An 18157-nucleotide genomic window follows, 5' to 3' on the forward strand; every position below is an offset into this window, starting at 1 on the left:
TGTTGAAATACAATTTAAGCATTATGCTTTACCTCAGTCAAATTCCATCTTATCAACATTCAGAAAAGAAAAAAGAAAAAAAAAATTGACATAGCAAGCAAACTTATTTCATAGGGGAAAGTATTATACCAGCATACATGGCTCAACTTTAAAATACTAAGTCTTTTTTAATTAATACCAAAGAAACTGCTTCTTCACAATCTGAAGTCACATCACTACATTTTGCTCATGAGAATAACATTTACAGTCATGAGTTGCACATAAAGGATTTATTTTAAATGCTTTAAGGATAGAGTTACATCATAATTATAAAAATTACTTACAGAATTAAGTAACAGATTTAAAGTGTTCATACTTCTATATGCAGAGAAAATAAAAATAATGAAGCTGAGCTCTAAATATGAAGTCGTTACCTAATTTTAAAATGTGAACACGAAGACCTTTGAACTATACACTTACCAAGAACCATCCTAATTGCACTAATGATGTAAAATACAAAAAGCACAGCATTTTCAAGGAACCCAAAACTGCTTTTTCCATAATTCTTTTGCCCTTAAGCAACTGCAGTCTATTGTATCTGAAGATAAAGCCTCCATTTTTAAATAATTAATTTAAAGAAGGCTTATACCTATTGCAATAAGTAGAATTTTCCCCAAAGTATTTCAGTCTTTATGTAGTCCAACTTAGTTTAGGGTTTGGCACTCAAAAAAAAAATTTAATGTTTTACTTATCGATTGTGATTTTATTTATTCTTGAACAGAATGCATGGTCCCTTCAAACGCTGTATGACACATACAAGTGGAAAATTACCTTCTGTTGGCACTATGTTTGCCTCACCAGTGCATTTAATTCTACTAACAACCATTCAAACAGCACAATAAGAAAATTCACAAAAAACTGAACGCAAAATAAAACCAGAACAAAACCCAAACATTATAACATGCAACTTTAGTTTGTTACATTGAACATTCTAACCTTCTAAGCATGCAAAAAAATAATGGTCTGAATTTAAGTTTGGTGGTGGGGTTTTATTTTGTGTGTGTTTGGGGGTTTTTTGGTTGGTTTTTTTGCTGTTTTTTTTTACCTTTTAGAAAGTTTTATATGGCAGCTTGACATCATGCACACACACAATATACAACAATACTACAGCAGGTAAATGAGAGGCCAATAACCTTTATACAAAGATCCATGGCTTGTGCCATCACAAGACCTATGATAAATTTGGAAAGTAATTTGAACCCCTAGAACAAGGGACCAACATGTAGTAGTTACTAAGGTAATACAAGCACTGCATGCAGATCTGAAACATGAGCCTAAAATAAAGCCCAAAGCAGATGGCAGGGAGTGGAATTAGTCTCAAGTCTCAAAAAGGTGGTGTAAGCTATTAAAAAAAACAGCCACAAAACCAATACCACTCCCCTTAAGAAAAAAGATGAAAGGAAAAAACCCCATGCAACAGACAATGGGGACATCTAAAAACAAACAGAAAATTTGATAGTGTATAGATTATATTCTAATTAGCAAAATATGTTGTGTATTAGAGTGGCTTGCATAAAACCCACAAATGCAAGTCTAATGCTAAAAATGTTCCAGTAGACGTAAAACTCAAATATTTCAAAACAAACCTTGTATTCCTTAGATGTAAACCCCAAAATTCATTTTACTAAGTAATTAATGTATTTTGTGTGTAATCGATACACTCATTCTTGTGCCACAAATATCAACTTGGGCTCATGGAGCCAGGCTCAGCTTTGAGATTTACATGCAGGACTCTTAAGAGTCAATAGAAAGCACATAACAGATCTGCAGGATGAAAGCACTGTGTTGCAAATCTGCTCACTTTGTTCAAAACACAATGAAAATTTACTGACTCAGGTACTTAGTGCTTAAAGACTGGATTGAGAAGCTGTGAACTGAAAGACAATAGCCTGCCTTTGGTTGCCCATGATGAAATACAGGACATACATAATGCAATATAGTAGCAAGGGACAAAAAATTAAAATACTATATTTACACAATATTACCATTTAACATCATAATGAGGCACAAGCCTTAAGGCTAAAATATGAAATCAGGCAAAAAAAAATGGACAGAAAGGGACTTAAACCACTGAGTCTTTGATATCAAGAATACCCACAATAGAGGTCAGACCTCTGATCTCTCTGTCAGTACCTCTCCTGCATCCTTCCACTAACAGCATGAGGTTGGATATCTATGTATTCCTTCTTTCCATCAATAGTGTTGACTATTCACATTCTTCACATACTGTATTTCTGTGTAGTGCTTTGAAGCTTGTAGAGCTCTGCTTTAACATGACAATTCTGTTGCTGCGTCGATCCTTGTTACAATTCTGATGCTTTTAGAAGTTGCTACACTTAAAAAACAAATACCCTAACCTTGATTTACAACTATCTTGCAAGATTACAACTGTGAAAGGATTCTGCTATTGTGGGCTGCAATTTACATCCACATTCTAATGCAGACGAATGAACCACTGAGACTGTCTATAGCTCCCACTAGATAGTACACCACTGGCATGTAGAACTCTAGTGTTCATAGAATGAAATTCATGTTAACAGCATACCTCAAAGCAAGTACAACACATTTAAACTGTAGATTTGTCTGGACACCCCTCATATGGAAAAGCCAGAAAAAGAATACATTGAGAAGATGCCTTCTTGAACCAAAATGGTTAAAACCAATAGCAAAACCCAAAACAAAACAAATGAATACAACAGACTGAGCAGAAGGCAACAAATATTTCTCCTCTAAAGGAGGTCTTCAGCGTAAAAGGACCCCCCACCCTCATAAGAGTGTATTTACCATGTAAAAGATTAACTACTATTAGGTTTTTAAGTCCACACTCAAACGTCCAGGTTGCTAGGTTCTGATATTAAATGAGAGACTATTGATTGCCAATGCGTAGTCTAAAATCTTCTTAAGTAGCACATATACTGTTAAACTTGTGGCACCAAGCACTTGGGTTCTGCTAAGAAATGTGTATAACAAAACAGAGTACAACATTTGGGATTAAAGGCAGCTTTGTTGTGTGTATTTTACTGGCTTCTACAACTTGTAAACACAGGCCCTTAACCTGCATTTTCTAATTAACTGGTTATACAGATTAAATATATTTTTAACATTTAAAGCCTTTTCACTGAAAGGTGCATAAATCAAACACTTGATATCCCACTGCCCTGTGAATAGTAAAAATGCACAAGTATTTCCATGTACTGGAAGCTCTTAAGCTTAATTTGAAATAAAGTGTAGGATCACAGTAGATCGATGTTACTTGGGTTAGGCACTCCTTAGTGCTGAACAAACTGTTTAAACCTTTCAGAAGAGTCACCTCTGTCCCAACTCAGAAAACAAGGACTGCCAGTAACCAAGAAATTAATGTTACAAAAGAAGGCATATCAAAAATAGCAAGCTACACTTGCATGTGGCAGTTGAACAGGTGAGTGCAAGGTTGAAGAAAAAGTTAAAATATATGAGAAAATCTAGATTACAATACTAGATTGACTTCACACAGCTTGAATTTGCAGCTGTTTTTTGCTTTTAACTCCCTCCCACCCAAATATATTGACTTCCTTCAAGAAAAGGAGTTCTCTTATGCAAAATGTGTGATGTTCACATAAATTTGTATTATTCAGAACAAAACAGTTTTGCTGGCAGAGACCATGGGTTCACAGGGACATTTAAGCTTTCATTTAACTGAAAAACAGTCAAGTCTTTGTGTCTACAAATTTTACATTTAATAGTTCCACAAATTTGGCAGAAGTTCATGATGATGTCTAGGATGTCTTCACCAAATCATAGACATAAATATGGAAATCATCATCAAACTTGATGAAATAGACAGATGGTTTGGCTTCAACTTGATGAATGACCATGCCAGTCCGTTTTGAGCCATCTTCTTTGGCATATTCCACTTGTTTGCCCACCAGGCTGTCCACAACTTCACCTGGTTCCCGTTCTGCAGGAGGTGAATCATCTGTAATATGAAAATACAATGTACTTTGGTAGACATTTATGGATTTTTTCCAATGTACAAACCTGCAGAGCCTTCTTTGAAAGTTAAGAAACAGTCACAAGTTTAAAACACAGAGTATGTCTAAAATGAGCTGTTCAGACAAGCACCTAACTATTGCCGTGCTTCCAGAAAGTACAGTCACATTTTTTTTTATATTTTTTTTTGGGGGTAATACTTATTTCAATTTTATGAAGTAAAAATAGCAATTCAATTGGTTAGAAAAGTAAATCTTTTGACATGAAGGTTTACACACCAATTACAGAACATGTTTGTAGATATTGAATTTAAGCCCCAGCAGAACAAGGCACTGAGTCTCTTTAACAGAAATGCAGGTGTGCTAGAACTACTCCCCACACACTTTATCCAAAATGTCAATGCAAACATTCCATTACAACAAGAGCACATCTTTTCCAAGCTAAGTGTAATCTCCTTAATCATTAATGCTGTTAAAAGGGCTTTTGATTTCACGCTAGAATGGATACTATTGGGAAGTCTATATTATTTGCTTTTCTAGCAAAATCTACCCAGAAGTATCCTTAAGGACACAGAGGTAAGTAGTAGATAGTCTCAGGGAAAAAAGAGTGTATAAAAAACTTAATTCTTAAATATGAAAAGCATAAGCCTCTTTTCTGTTAAAAAATCTAAGTGTAATCTCTTCCACAATAGTATGTATATCTTTATGAGAATTAGGAATTATTATGGAAAAGGATTTTCCAGTATTTACTGCATATTTCACCACTGATTCAAGTAAAATATTTCAGAAGTTGTTTAATACAGATGTATTTGCTGTTGTGCTGTAACCTTTGATACTTAAAAAGATTCTTGTTTGTCAACTCTCTTTTCTGTTCATAAACCATAGGCCAAACAATAATACAAAGAGACGAAGCTTCCCGGAAGAAAAAAGTAACTGGCCTACTTACTGGAATCAGGCATAATGCGAAGGTCACCTTCTTTATAATCATCTAATAGTTGGTACATGTACAAGACAGGATCTTTCTCATAGGTAATATAAAACCATGTGTTCATAATAGGAGCTCGAGCCAAGACCATCCCCCTCCATTCATCTTTTGAGCCATCCTCTGTCTCAAACATATGTTCCACAGCTTTGCCAATCATTGTGTCTGCCAGGTGGGCATCACTAATTCGAGATGAAGCTGAAATGGTAGCAGTTCATAAGTATGTCCATTCAAAAGTACAGAAATAAGTCTTTGTAAAAATAATAATCTTTATCCAGATTCATGAATAAATTTGTTTGAAAGTTAGTCAATTCACATACAGAACAAATATTGTCCATTCCAGAGAGTTGAAGACCAAAGAACTGCAGAACTTGAAAAATTATTTTAACATGTTAATAACTTTTATAGACATTTTACATCATTGTACAGCCCCCCCCCCCCCCCCCAGTAATGCAAAGTAAAAAGGGAAAGTAATATAGGCCACAGCAAAGAATAGTGTCTGTGTTTTAAATATTTGTATTGTGGGGGGAGAGGAGGAAGAGAGGTTAAATCACAGAGCAGCTGTATGAAGTTATTAATGAAGGTGTTTGGTTTGGTTCCCCCTAACCCCATTCTAGAGACTGCTACTGATCTCTGCAGTCAGGAAAAACAAGAAGTTATTCCATTCAGAAATAAGCAATTACTAGGGAAAACTTTGAACTTTACAGTTTGGAAAAATCTGCAGTTTAACAATTCAGTGCTAATTCTGAAAGCCAATAAAGCCTTCTTACTATTCAAGTTATTTCACTTAGAAAATGCTTTTTTCCTCTCCGTTTGTATTAATACCTAGGGAAAGCACATGAAAAAACCTCCAACCAAACACATAATTACTGTCAAACACACAAGACAGCATAGCTAGGACATTTCTCAGCTGGCTCAGAGTTTAAATTTTAATAGAAATATCAATGTTACATGTACGTAAGCTTGTTAGGGATAAGATTAAACAAGAAAAAAATACAGAATTTACTGCATGCCATTTAAAGACAAAAGACAGCACTATGCACTCTGGTATCATCAAATCTTTGTGAAATCAAGAAAAATTAAACAGAACATTTAGATTATCTGCCATGTGATTAAAAGTAATTTAATAAAATTTAAATGTTCTGACAACATATGCGCATATAGGAAAAAACCTCTTACCAACTCTGTCTGGGAGGACTTCAAGTGCTGACACTCTTTCATCTTTGTGCAGTTCTAGTCCATACACACAATCAAATCCATCATACTTAATAAGATAGAGGGAGGGATTTACAGGAACTTGATCAAGAACTGTGCCCTTCCACTGTGTTACAGGTCCACTCCCTTCTTTCCAGCCATGCTGTATTCTGCAGCCTACAATGTTTCTTCGTGGCTGAGAAATAGGTTTGCTTGGTCCAACATTGTTTCTATGCTTTCTGTACACAGATACAAACATAACATTAAACAAGTATATACTCAAAATTCTACTCTGGACAAGAGCTTTATGCTGGCAACATATTATTATATGTTAATAAAGATACATCAAATTCTAACATGTACAGCTTTGTGCACCTTATTCAAATTAGGTTATAAAGCATATTACATTGTACTGGAAAAAGAAAACAAAACAAAAACACAACAAAAAGTCGTGGAAGACTTTCAATATTTTGTATAAGGTTGCTTTCCTAATAGCAGTTTCTAAAACTAGCTTGCTTAAGCCAACAGGACTATTTTAGCCATTGCTACACTAAACATCAAAGGTAAAACTTGTTTGTTAAAACCCTAAATCAGGCCTCAAAGAGCAATGCTACCTAACAGTAGTATACTTTTGCTACTTTGTTGCTCTCTGCAGAACAGTAAACGTAATTCCCTTACCCCAGGAAGAAGTAATCAGTGGAAACATTAATGGTGGTTGACTAAAATTCTTCAAAGCATTTGTTTTCCCTAACCTGTGTTGTCACCCGAAGGAAACTTCGCTTCCCTCTGCACTTACAGGTATCTTTGACTTCAAGTGTTTTTAAAGACACATGATAGCGACAATATTCTTCTAACATTCCATTTTAGTACAACTCAAGAAAAATGATATGCAAAGGTCACAGAAATAGAAGAGGTACTCTTTAAAGCAGATAATAAATTAAATATATTTTTTACCTTTCCTTTTTTTAATTCAACCTGCACAGAAAGATTCCTTCTGGTGAAGGTCAGTTGCTCTGATAAACAGTCATGTAAGCTATTTGACAGTTTCAACCCACTAAAACAGTGTTACACAAGTTTTATTCTACTCAAAAAAAAAAACCAAACCAACAAAAAAACCAAATGGTAACTGACAGTTCATAAAACATATGAAGAAACACGTGAACATTATGAAAGTACACTGGTGATAAATGTATATTATCTTTATTTTATCATGTTATAATATGCATATTCATTCCTAAAATGATATTTAGAGGGTTGTCTGATTAAAATTCTCACGAATCTTAGCTAATTCCAAACTAAATTTCTGGATTAGTTACCAGTTATAGTATACTTCATTTAAACGTCAATAAAATATACACATCACTAGCACGCTTAAAAGTAACATCAGTTGCAGAAAACAACATCCATCCTTAAATTAGTGACAGTGATCAAAGAGAAATGTCTTCAGGAAAAATGAAAGCTCACAGAGCAGCCCATGTATGACAGAGATCCAAAAGACACAAATAGTAATCATATCAGTAAAGTATCATAATTAGTCTTAAAGTATAATAAAACCAGTATATAAAATTAGTAATGCTAAAGTTGTAATCATAACTCTATTAAAAAACAATATGTACAATTCCTTCAGCATCTCGTCCCAGCTCCGGACTTTCATTCTCCATGAAAAGCGTAGCAGAGTTCCACAGTATCTTTTGGCAAATTTAACTTTTGTGATGATTTAACCATATCAAGAAGGTCAGTCTGCATTTATAATCTGAGTTGTCAAAGTGAGAAGTATTATAGAAATGTTAACCTCTTCCAGTTAAGAGGCACTCCCTTGCAAAGTTGGTTCTAATTTTCCACAGAAACTTGAACACATGTTAAAAAACTAGTTCTTGCTCAAGTCTTACTTTTTTTAAAAATTATAATAGTCTTAGTAATATTTTATTATGAAGAAATGAGATGAGAGATCTGGTTCTTGGGCACAATGAAAATGAGTTTGCTTTGCATGCAATTAATTTATTTAGTTTTAATGAATCTTAATTCAATTTTAAGGCATCCTCAGAGAATAAAACCAACTCCTACTGAAGATAAAAAGTTAAAGTTGAAAAAGGTAAAATAATACTGTTTAACCACAGTGTCAATTTCTCTTTCTGCCTGTAAAGCATAATCATAACATTTAAATTTGCACGATTAAGCGTAAAGCTTCAGTCATTTGAAAAAGACTACATAATTAAGTTTAAATTGGTAACTACCTTCTAAAATGCCTTGGAGAGAGCAAAAAACATAAATGCAGTTACAAATCAAGCAGCAGATACGTATACTTGCAGTTCAAGTTTTTAGTTGTCTGAAGGCTGTACTACTGGACAGCCACTCATTTTCAATTGTAGTGGTTCATATAAGCAAGAAATATGATTTTCAAATTAATAAATTGCCAAAAAAAAACCCCTTTTTTTGTGTGCATCTGAACATGTAATAAGAAAGAAAACATAGCTTTCTAACTGACTACAAATAACAGAATCATAGAATGGTCAGCCTTTAAAGATCATCTAGTTCCAACCCTTCCACCATGGGCAGGGATCTTTCACTTGATCAGGTTGCTCAAGGCCCCATCCAACCTGACCTTGAACCCTTCCAGTGATGGGGAATCCACAACTTTTCTGGGCAACCTGTTCCAGTGTATCACCACCCTCATCATCAAGAATTTCCTCCTTATATCCAATCTAAACCTACCCTCTTTCAGTTTTAAACCATTACTTTCTGTTTTGTCACTACAGGACCTGCTAAAAAGTTTGTCTACATCTTTCTTATAGGCCCCCTTTAAGTACTGAAAGGCTGCAATAAGGTCTCCCCAGAGCCTTCTCTTCTCCAGGCTGAATAACCCCAGCTCTCTCAGCCTGTCTTCATAGGAGAGGTGCCCCAGCCTTCTGATCATCTTTGTGGCCTTCCTCTGAACTCACTCCAACAGGTCCACATCCTTCTTATTTTGAGAGAACCAGAGATGAATGCAGTACTCCAGGTGGGGTCTCATGAAAGCATAGAGGGAGAATCACCTCCCTCAACCTAATGGCCATGCTGCTTTTGATGCAGCCCAGGATATAATTGGGTTTCTGGGCTGCAATTGCACATTGCTGGCTCATGTCCAGTTTTTCATCCACCAGTAGTCCCCAAGTCCTTCTCTGCAGGGCTGCTCTCAATCCATTCGGCCCCCTGTCTGTATTGATATTGGGGATTGCCCTGACTCAGGTGCAGGACCTTGTACTTGGCCTTGTTGAACCTCGTGAGATTCACATGGGCCCTCTTCTAGAGCTTATCCAGGTCCCTCTAGATAAGCTTTAAACCCCATCCTTTCCCTCAAGTGAATCAAATGCACCACTCGGTGTCATCTGCAAACATGCTGAGGATGCACTCACAATCCCACTGTCTACGATGAAGATATTGAACATTACTGGACCCAGTATGGACCCTTGAGGGACACCACTCATTACTGGTTTCCACTTGGACACTGAGCCATTGACTTTGAATCCAGCCATTAGCCAACTCCTTATCCATCTAACAATCCATCTGTCAAACCCATCTCCCCATCTCTCTCCAATTTAGAGGGAAAAATGTTGGGGGGGGATCATATCAAAGGCCTTACAGAAGTCCAGGTAGATGACATCACTTGCTCTTCCCTTGTCCACTGATGCAGTCCCTCCATCATAGGCCACTAGATTAGTCAGGCATGATTTGCCCTTGTTGAAGCCACGTTGACTGTCTCAAATCGCCTCCCTGCCTTCCGTATATTTCAACATGTCTTCCAGAAGGATCTGTTCCATGATCTTACTGGGCACAGAGGTGAGGCTGACTGGTCAGCACTTTCCAGGGTCTTCTTTATTACCCTTTTTCAAAATGGGTGTGATAATATAAAAAAGGGGGGTGTAATAATAGCTACCAGTGTACTTCATATAAGATAATAGTAACTTTCTCAAACCTCATTTTATATCAATAGAATGTTGTTTCTGTGATAAGCAGAGTAACATATATATACATAACCTTTTGAGATGCTATAATCAGAAAACTCAAAATGTTTCCTTTCTATTAGAATTATCTTCAAAATTCCACAGTTTTGTTCGTAAAGAATGGGATAACATTTCAATCCCCTGGACATTCAATATTTCAATTGCCCTACAATATAAAAAACATACAGAGCCAGGAAAACCAGATAACACCAAGCCCTAAAAACAGTTCTTGATGCATCAGCTATGCCCTCATTGTAAATGGCTCCTCAACTGCAGTAAGTTTCAGACACTCTTATTTCATAGAAATCATAAAATCATTTAGGTTGGAAAAGAGCTTTAAGAAGATTGAATGCAACTGTTAACCTAACACTGCCAAGTCCAACACTAAACCATGTCCCTAAGTGCCACATCTACACCTCTTTCAAATACCTCTAGGGATGACGACTCCACCACTTCCCTGGGTAACCTGTTCCAATGCTTGACAACCCCTTCGGTGGAGAATTTTTTCCGAATGTCCAATCTAAACCTGCCCCGGCAAAACCTGAGGCCATTTCCTCTCATCCTATCACTTGTTACCTGGGAAAAGACACTGACACCCACCTTGCTACAACCTCCTTTCAGGTAGTTGTTGAGAGTGATAATGTCCCCCCTGAGCCTTCTCTTCTCCAGGCTAAACAATCCCAGTTCCCTCAGCCACTCTTCATAGGACTTTTTCTCTAGCCCCTTCACCAGCCTTGTTGGCCTTCTTTGGATCTGCTCCAGCACCTCAATATCTTTCTTGTAGTGAGGGGTCCAAACGTGAAAATGATATTCAAGGTGCAGTCTCACCAGTGCCAAGTACAGGGGGACAATCATTTCCCTAGTCCTGCTGGCCACACTATTTCTGATACAAGCTGGGATGCTACTGGGCTTCTTGGTCACTTGGGCACACTGCTGGCTCATATTCAACCAGCTGTCAACCAACACCCCAAGGTCCTTTTCTGCCAGGTAGCTTTCCAGCCACTCTTCCCCAAGCCTATAGTGTTGTATGGGGTTGTTGTGACCCAAGTGCAGGACCCAGAACTTAGCCTTGTTGAAACTCATACAATGGGCCTCGGCCCATCAATCCAGACTGTCCAGATCCCTCTGTAGAGCCTTTCTACCCTCAAGAAGATCAACACACCCACTCAACTTCGGTGTTGTCTGCAAAGTTACTGAGGGTGCACACGAACCCTCTCATGCAGACCATTGATAAAGATATTAAACAGAACTGGCCCCAGTACTGAGCCCTGGGGAACAACACTTGTGACCAGCCTCTAACTATATTTAACTCCATTCACCACAACTCTTTGGGCCTGGCTATCCAGCCAGCTTTTTACCCAGGAAAGAATTCAGTAGACCTGGCCCTTCTTGTAGATGGGCATCAAATTTGCTAACCTCCAGTCAACTGGGACCTCCCTGGTTAGCCAGGACTGCTGATAAATGATGGAAAGTGGCTTGGTGAGCACTTCTTCCAGCTCCCTTGGTACCCTTGGGTGGATCCCATCTGGCTCTATAGACTTGTGTGTGGACTGTGCAAACTGCCATGCCATGCCCTTGCTGACACACCACACCCTATTGGCTCACCCTGGTCATTAGCACTCCCTAGGGGCTTTTTTTATATGTGTGAGGGCAGCTTGGCTGCCCTTGGTCTTAGCCCCACCCAGGTTTTTTCAGCAGCTGTCAGGTGAGCTGCAGGCTCCTAGCATCTCTCAGCTCCCCCCAAGGTTTCCCCAGTTCAGGAAACCCCACTGTGCGCCACACTAGAGCGGATCATGCCGACACCAGAGTTGCTCACCTCAGCAACTGAGTATTTATCTTGAAGGCATTAAGCTGCTAAGTAAAATCTCGTTACATGGAAAAGTTTTATTAGCAGAACCAGATCATGAAAAGTTCACAGAAATTTAGAAAATAGTCAAATGAAGCAGAGTAACAATGGTCAGTATAATTTTTCTATTTCATGGTGCCATGTAGAAAAGTTATAAAAAATAGAGCCCAAATGTTAATGTTATTACAGACTGTCACTAACAAGGGATCGCATGATCAGAGAACTGTTATAAACTATTTTTGCTCAATATTCAGACTATGAGGCACATTACTAAAGACAGAAGTTTTAAAGTACTTTCTGTACTCCTTCAAAAGCCATCATTCAGTTGTAAAATTAATTTTCTTAGGATTACAAGTGCATTGGGTATACATGGCAAGGTTTTGGTAGCAGACAGACACACACGCAACTACACCTGCAGGGGTGGCCTCTATGAAAAGAAGTCGGGGCTGCCCTGTGCCAGACGCAAATGGTTCCATCTGGCTTGGCAATGGCCCCATTGCAGGGCAAAGTTGAGCCAATCAGTGAAGTTGGCAGTGCCTTTGTGAAAACATATTGAGGAAAGGGCGAAAAAAACCCCACTAGACAGGGAGAGGAGGGGAAAAAAGTGTGTGTGTGTGGGGAAGTGTGAGAAACAGCAGAGGGAACACAACACCAAGTTCAGAAAAGGAGGTATTCCATGATGCTAGAGCAGATGTCCACACTGCAGCCTGTGTAGGACCCATGCTGGAGCAGTTGGATATTTCCTGAAGGAACTGTGGCACATGGAGAACCCACGGAGAACCCACAGAGAACCCATGCCAGAGCAGAGTTTTCCTGACAGGACTGTCTCCCCTAGAAGAGCCCATGCTGGAGCAGATTTTCTTGACAGGAACTGCAGTTTGTAGAGAACCCATGCCAGAGCAGGGGGAAAGTAAGTACAAGAGGGAAGGAACGGCAAAGCGCAACTGTTATGTACAGACTGTAAACTCCCTTCCCCGATTTCCCCTGCACCACCCTAGAGGTGGTGAGTGGTAGAGGAGTCTGGAGTGAAGAATTAAAGTTGAGCATGGGAAAGGGGGTAGGAAAGGTGTTGTCAAGCCTGTTTTGCCCATGACAGTAACTGGTAAGCAATCTCCCTGTCTTTATCTTGACCCATGAGCTTTCTCATTCTATTTTCTCCCCCTGCCCCACTGAGGAGGGGAAGAGAGTGGGTGGGAGTTTGGCCCATAGCCAAGCATAACTCACCACCAGAAGTTAGTTTAGTGTGATCGGAAATTTACAGGGGATAAGTACAGTGATAGTTAAACTGCAGATAAAACCTTCACCTCAAAGTCCTTGAACTGCCAACTACGAGAAACCTGGAGAGCATAAGGAAGATTTTATACTTACACTGTTTTGTGCACTCTTTCCTTATGCACCAAGGGTGGAAAGGATGAGAGTCAAGAGACTACTGACTGATCTGACACAGATAGGGTCAGCTTCATATACACAGATATCATCACTACCCATTGAACACTCAGAAATGCCCTTTTGCATCTGACCTATAACCATGGAACTTCCTTCAAAAAGGGTCAATAGATAACTATAATTTTAGTTAAGAGTTCAAAAGACTAATCCACACAGCTCATTTTATCCCTTCCTCAATTACTGGACAATGCCCTGCATCCTGGTTTCAGCTATAACAGTTATTTTTCTTCCTAGTAGCTGATGCAGTGCTGTGTTTTGGCTTCAGTCTGAGAACAATGCTGATAACACACCAATGGTTTTTTTTTGTTGTTGTTTCCTATTATTATTATCATCAGTATTGTTATTGTTGGTATTCTTTTTATTAGCACCATATTTACTTTATTTTAGTTGTTAAACTGTTCTTATCTCAACTTGCGGGTTTTGCATTCTTTTGATTCTCCTCCCCATCCTGCCTGGGGGGGGGGGGGGAATGAGCAAGTGGCTGCGTGGTACTTAGTCGCCAACTGGATTTAAACCATGACAGTCCTTTTTGGCGCCCAATATGGGGCACAAAGGGTTGAGATAATGACAGATCTGACCAGTGTGCTAAAACAAATTTGTTATAACATTCACTGTACTGGTTTATTAGTCAGTGGTCACAATGTTGATTTATTTCCTCTCAGAGTTGTTGTGCTTGATCTCAGAGTTGGGTTATGTCATATCTTACTTGCAGTATGCATTTCCTGTTTTGGTATTTATCACCCTTGGGGTCTGGGGTAAGGTTCTTGTTTTGTTGTACTTCATAACAGTGGCTTGTGATATGACAGAACTGCTGGTCATGAAAGTGATCTGGTATGTGTTCTCAGCATTGCCATCCCCTCCATACTTTGAGAGCCATGTAATGAGAACTATTAATAATCATACCTCTACTTTTTCTCCTCCGAGAGCCAACTAATGGAGGAGATATTCCCCCACATCTCCCCCACTAGGCTATTTACAGCAGCATTTGAGAAGTGTGAATATTTTGAATATTCTTGGGATGCTGAAACCAGCCTGGCCCTATTGCTAGGAATCAGAACATTGTTGAATATGATTCGGATATTGCTTAGGATTAAAAAAACTACATGTGGCTATTTGTACTGGGTTCAGCTATAGCAGTCATTTTTCTCCTTCTTAGTAGCTGGTGCAGTGCTGTGTTTTTGACTTTCAGCCTGGGAACAATGCTGATAACACCGATGGTTTTAGTTGTTGCTAAGTAATGTTTACTCTGATCAAGGACTTTCTCAGTCTCATGCTCTGCCAGGGAGGAGGGGAAGCCAGGAGGAAGCAGAGACAGGACACCTGACCCAAACTAGCCAAAGGGGTATTCCATACCACAGCACGTCATGCCCAGTATATAAACCGGGGGGAGTTACCCAGAAGGCCCAGATCGCTGCTCGGGTCGGTCTGGGTATCGGTCGGTGGGTGGTGAGCAATTGTATCCTCTCCCCTTGTTATATCCCGTATCATTATTATTATGGTGGTGGTAGCAGCAGTAGTTTTGTATGGTACTTGAGTTACTGGACTGCTCTTATCTCACCTGTGGGAGTTACATTCTTCCGATTCTCCTCCCCATCCCTCCGGGAGCAGGGGGAGGAAGAAGGAGGGGAGTGAGCGAGCGGCTGCGTGGTTCCGAGTCACCAGCTGGGCTCAAACCACAACAGTTCTTTGTGGCGCCCAAAGTGGGGCTCGAAGGGTTGAGATAACGACAGATCTGACCAGAGTGTGTCTAATCATATTTGTGATAAGCATTCATTGTTACTACTCATCACAAAGTTGATTTATTTGCTCTCAGAGTCATTTCGCTTGATCTCAGAGTTTCAGCATGTCGTACCTTACTTACAGACAGTATTTGCTGTTTTAGTGTTTATCAGCCGGGGGACCTGGGCTAGGGTTATTGTTTCACTGTACTTCATGGTAATAACTTGTAATACAATAGACTCATTGATCATGAAACTGCTCTGGCTTGCGTTCCCAGTGTGGTCATCACCTCTATACTTTCGGAGGTATAAAATGAAATTTTTTAGCAATTACGTATCTTTTCTACTCGGAGGGTCAACCCACAAAGGAGACATTTACTCACACCCCCTGCTCCCCCACCAGGCTATTTACAACAGCATTTGAGAGTTCTGAAGGTTTCGGATGGCCTTTGAATACCCTTGAGACCTGCCTGCTGATTGTGCTGGGGATCAGCATGTTGGCACACATATGGAGTGTGTTTTACCCATGGCCATCCCACCCTGGGAACACCCTCTTTCGTCTGATCTCGAAAGGTAAGTGGTATCGGGTTCAAATCTGGTCTGGGGTTAGACGACGATATAGGAGGACCACCAAGAGATTCTCCCTGAGGCTGGACAGTCATGAGTGGCAGGGTGTGTGGGATAGTATGGGCAAGTATCTAGGCCAGTGGGCCCCTCCAGTGCTTTAGAACTTCACCACTGAACAAGTGCAATATCCGGGAAAACAAGTAAAATGCTTAAATGAGGTGTGCTGTCGTCCTGGTTATACCAGAGAGGGACAACTCGCTGCAACGTGCTGGGGCTTGGCCTACGCCTACAGAGCCCTGCTCAACACTATCCAGCACCTTCAAAGGGAAAAAAATGTCTCTGGATATGATGGCAAAGCAACAGAAAACGCAGCTACTCCAACTCCAAGTACAGCAGCTACGCCAACCCCAGCGACAAGCAGAGCAGCTACTCAAACCCCGACAGCAATAGACAATGCAGCTCTCGGTGCTACTCAACCACCAAGCACAACAGCTGCACCAACCCTGGCAACACACACTGCAGCCACTCCAACCACAGTGACAGACACTGCAGCTAAATCAAATGGCCAATTTGTGACAATATCTGCTGCCTCTGTAAGCAAAAGCAAATGAGAGACACAAAAAGCAATCCGTGTAGCAAAGAAAGATGAAGTCCCAATGCAATTACTACATGCAACAGCATCTGAACAAGAGTTACTACTACGTGGGTCAGAGGAAGAGGAAGAAGAAGAAAAAGAAGAGGTAACTTCTCGACACCAGACCTCGACCGAGCTGCGGAATATGCGAAAAGATTTCACCCGTCTTCCAGGGGAGCACATTGTCACCTGGTTGCTCCGATGCTGGGACAATGGGGCCGACGGTCACGAACTAGAAGGTAGGGAAGCCAAGCAGCTGGGATCACTTGCTAGGGAAGGAAGAATTGACAAAGTGATGGCAAAAGAGAAACGAGCCCTCAGCCTTTGGAGGCGGCTCTTGGCAGCTGTGAAAGAAAGGTTTCCCTACAAGGACGATATTGTGAGTCACTCAGCCAACTGGACCACGATAGAGAAAGGCATCCAGTCCCTGAGGGAATCAGCCATTCTAGAGATGATCTATTGTAGGCCGGATGCCAGGAAAGCATCAGTAGATCCAGATGAAGTTGAATGTACATGACCCATGGGGCGGAAACTTACACGGAGTTCACCATCATCATATGCCCACACATTGGCATCAATGACCTGGAACGATGTAACACCACCAACAGTGGATGAACTGATTCGTCAACTCCGAGAGTTCGAAGACAATCTCACCCCTTCCATCATTTCAGCTGTGGAAAAACTGTCCCAGGAGTTCAAACATTTGACAGATGATTTATCCGATCTATCCAGCTCCCGACGTGTGCCAACCCATGTCTCAGCTATTAACAGAAGGCGCCCTACTGCTCGAGAAAGAAAATATAGGAGGTACACGCCACGGGCCACCCTATGGTTTTACCTGTGGGATCACAGAGAAGACATGAGAAAGTGGGATGGAAAACCTACCTCAGTTCAGGAGCAACGTCTGCGTGAACTGAAGAGGATAACAATGGTCAAGGATGATCCTCCCAGGAAAGCTGCTGCTCCAGTCTCTGGTGAGCAGTTTCCCAGATGGAGTGGAAGAGCTGATTTTACTCCAGCTCCTCTGATAAGGGATACTAATCCCTTTCTACAAGACATAAGAGGACAATCTTATGATCACTATTAGAGGAGCCCTGCCTCCAGCCAGGGGAAGGAGAGGGACAATTGGGTTTACTGGTCTGTGTGGATCAGAATGCCTGGCACATCAGTCCCACAGAAGTATAAGGCTCCAGCAGATACCGGTGCACAGTGTACCCTGATGCCATCAAGGCATCAAGGGGTGGAACCCATTTATATTTCTGGAGTGACAGGAGGATCCCAAGAGTTGACTGTACTGGAGGCTGAAATCAGCCTGACTGGGAGGAAGTGGCAAAAGCACTCCATTGTGACTGGTCCAGGGACTCCATGCATCCTTGGCATAGACTATCTCAGGAGAGGGTACTTCAAAGACCCAAAAGGGTATAGATGGGCTTTTCGTATCAGTGCCTTGGAGACAGAGGAAATTAAGCAGCTGTCCACCTTGCCCGGTCTCTCAGAGGATCCTTCTGTTGTGGGGTTGCTGAAGGTCAAAGAACAAGAAGTGCCAATTGCGACCACAGCAGTGCACTGGCGGCAATATCGCACCAACCGAGACTCCCTGATTCCCATCCATAAGCTGATCCGCAGACTGGAGAGCCAAGGAGTGATCAGCAGGACCCGCTCACCCTTTAATAGCCCCATATGGCCAGTGCGAAATTCAAACGGAGAGTGGAGACTAACAGTAGACTATCGTGGCCTGAACGAAGTCACAACACCATTGAGTGCTGCCGTACCAGATATGCTA

The 18157-nt window shown here is 40.5% G+C and overlaps 1 protein-coding gene across 4 annotated transcripts in view; it reads right to left on the minus strand.

Annotated features, from left to right (window-relative positions):
• Positions 1-1118: 1118 nt before the first annotated feature.
• The window catches only part of LOC115618977 (spindlin-Z), a 75308-nt gene continuing 58269 nt past the window's right edge, over positions 1119-18157 (minus strand). For all 4 annotated transcript variants that reach the window (XM_030510990.1, XM_030510992.1, XM_030510994.1 and 1 more), the window contains 3 exons: positions 6169-6422; positions 4954-5187; positions 1119-3994 (listed from right to left, as the gene is read on the minus strand). In XM_030510990.1, the coding sequence (XP_030366850.1) occupies positions 3795-3994; positions 4954-5187; positions 6169-6422 (688 nt within the window). In that variant the 3' untranslated portion in view covers positions 1119-3794. The remainder of the gene's footprint in view (positions 3995-4953; positions 5188-6168; positions 6423-18157) is intronic.

Source organism: Strigops habroptila, chromosome W, assembly GCF_004027225.2.
Source record: "Strigops habroptila isolate Jane chromosome W, bStrHab1.2.pri, whole genome shotgun sequence".
Taxonomy (NCBI): domain Eukaryota; kingdom Metazoa; phylum Chordata; class Aves; order Psittaciformes; family Psittacidae; genus Strigops; species Strigops habroptila.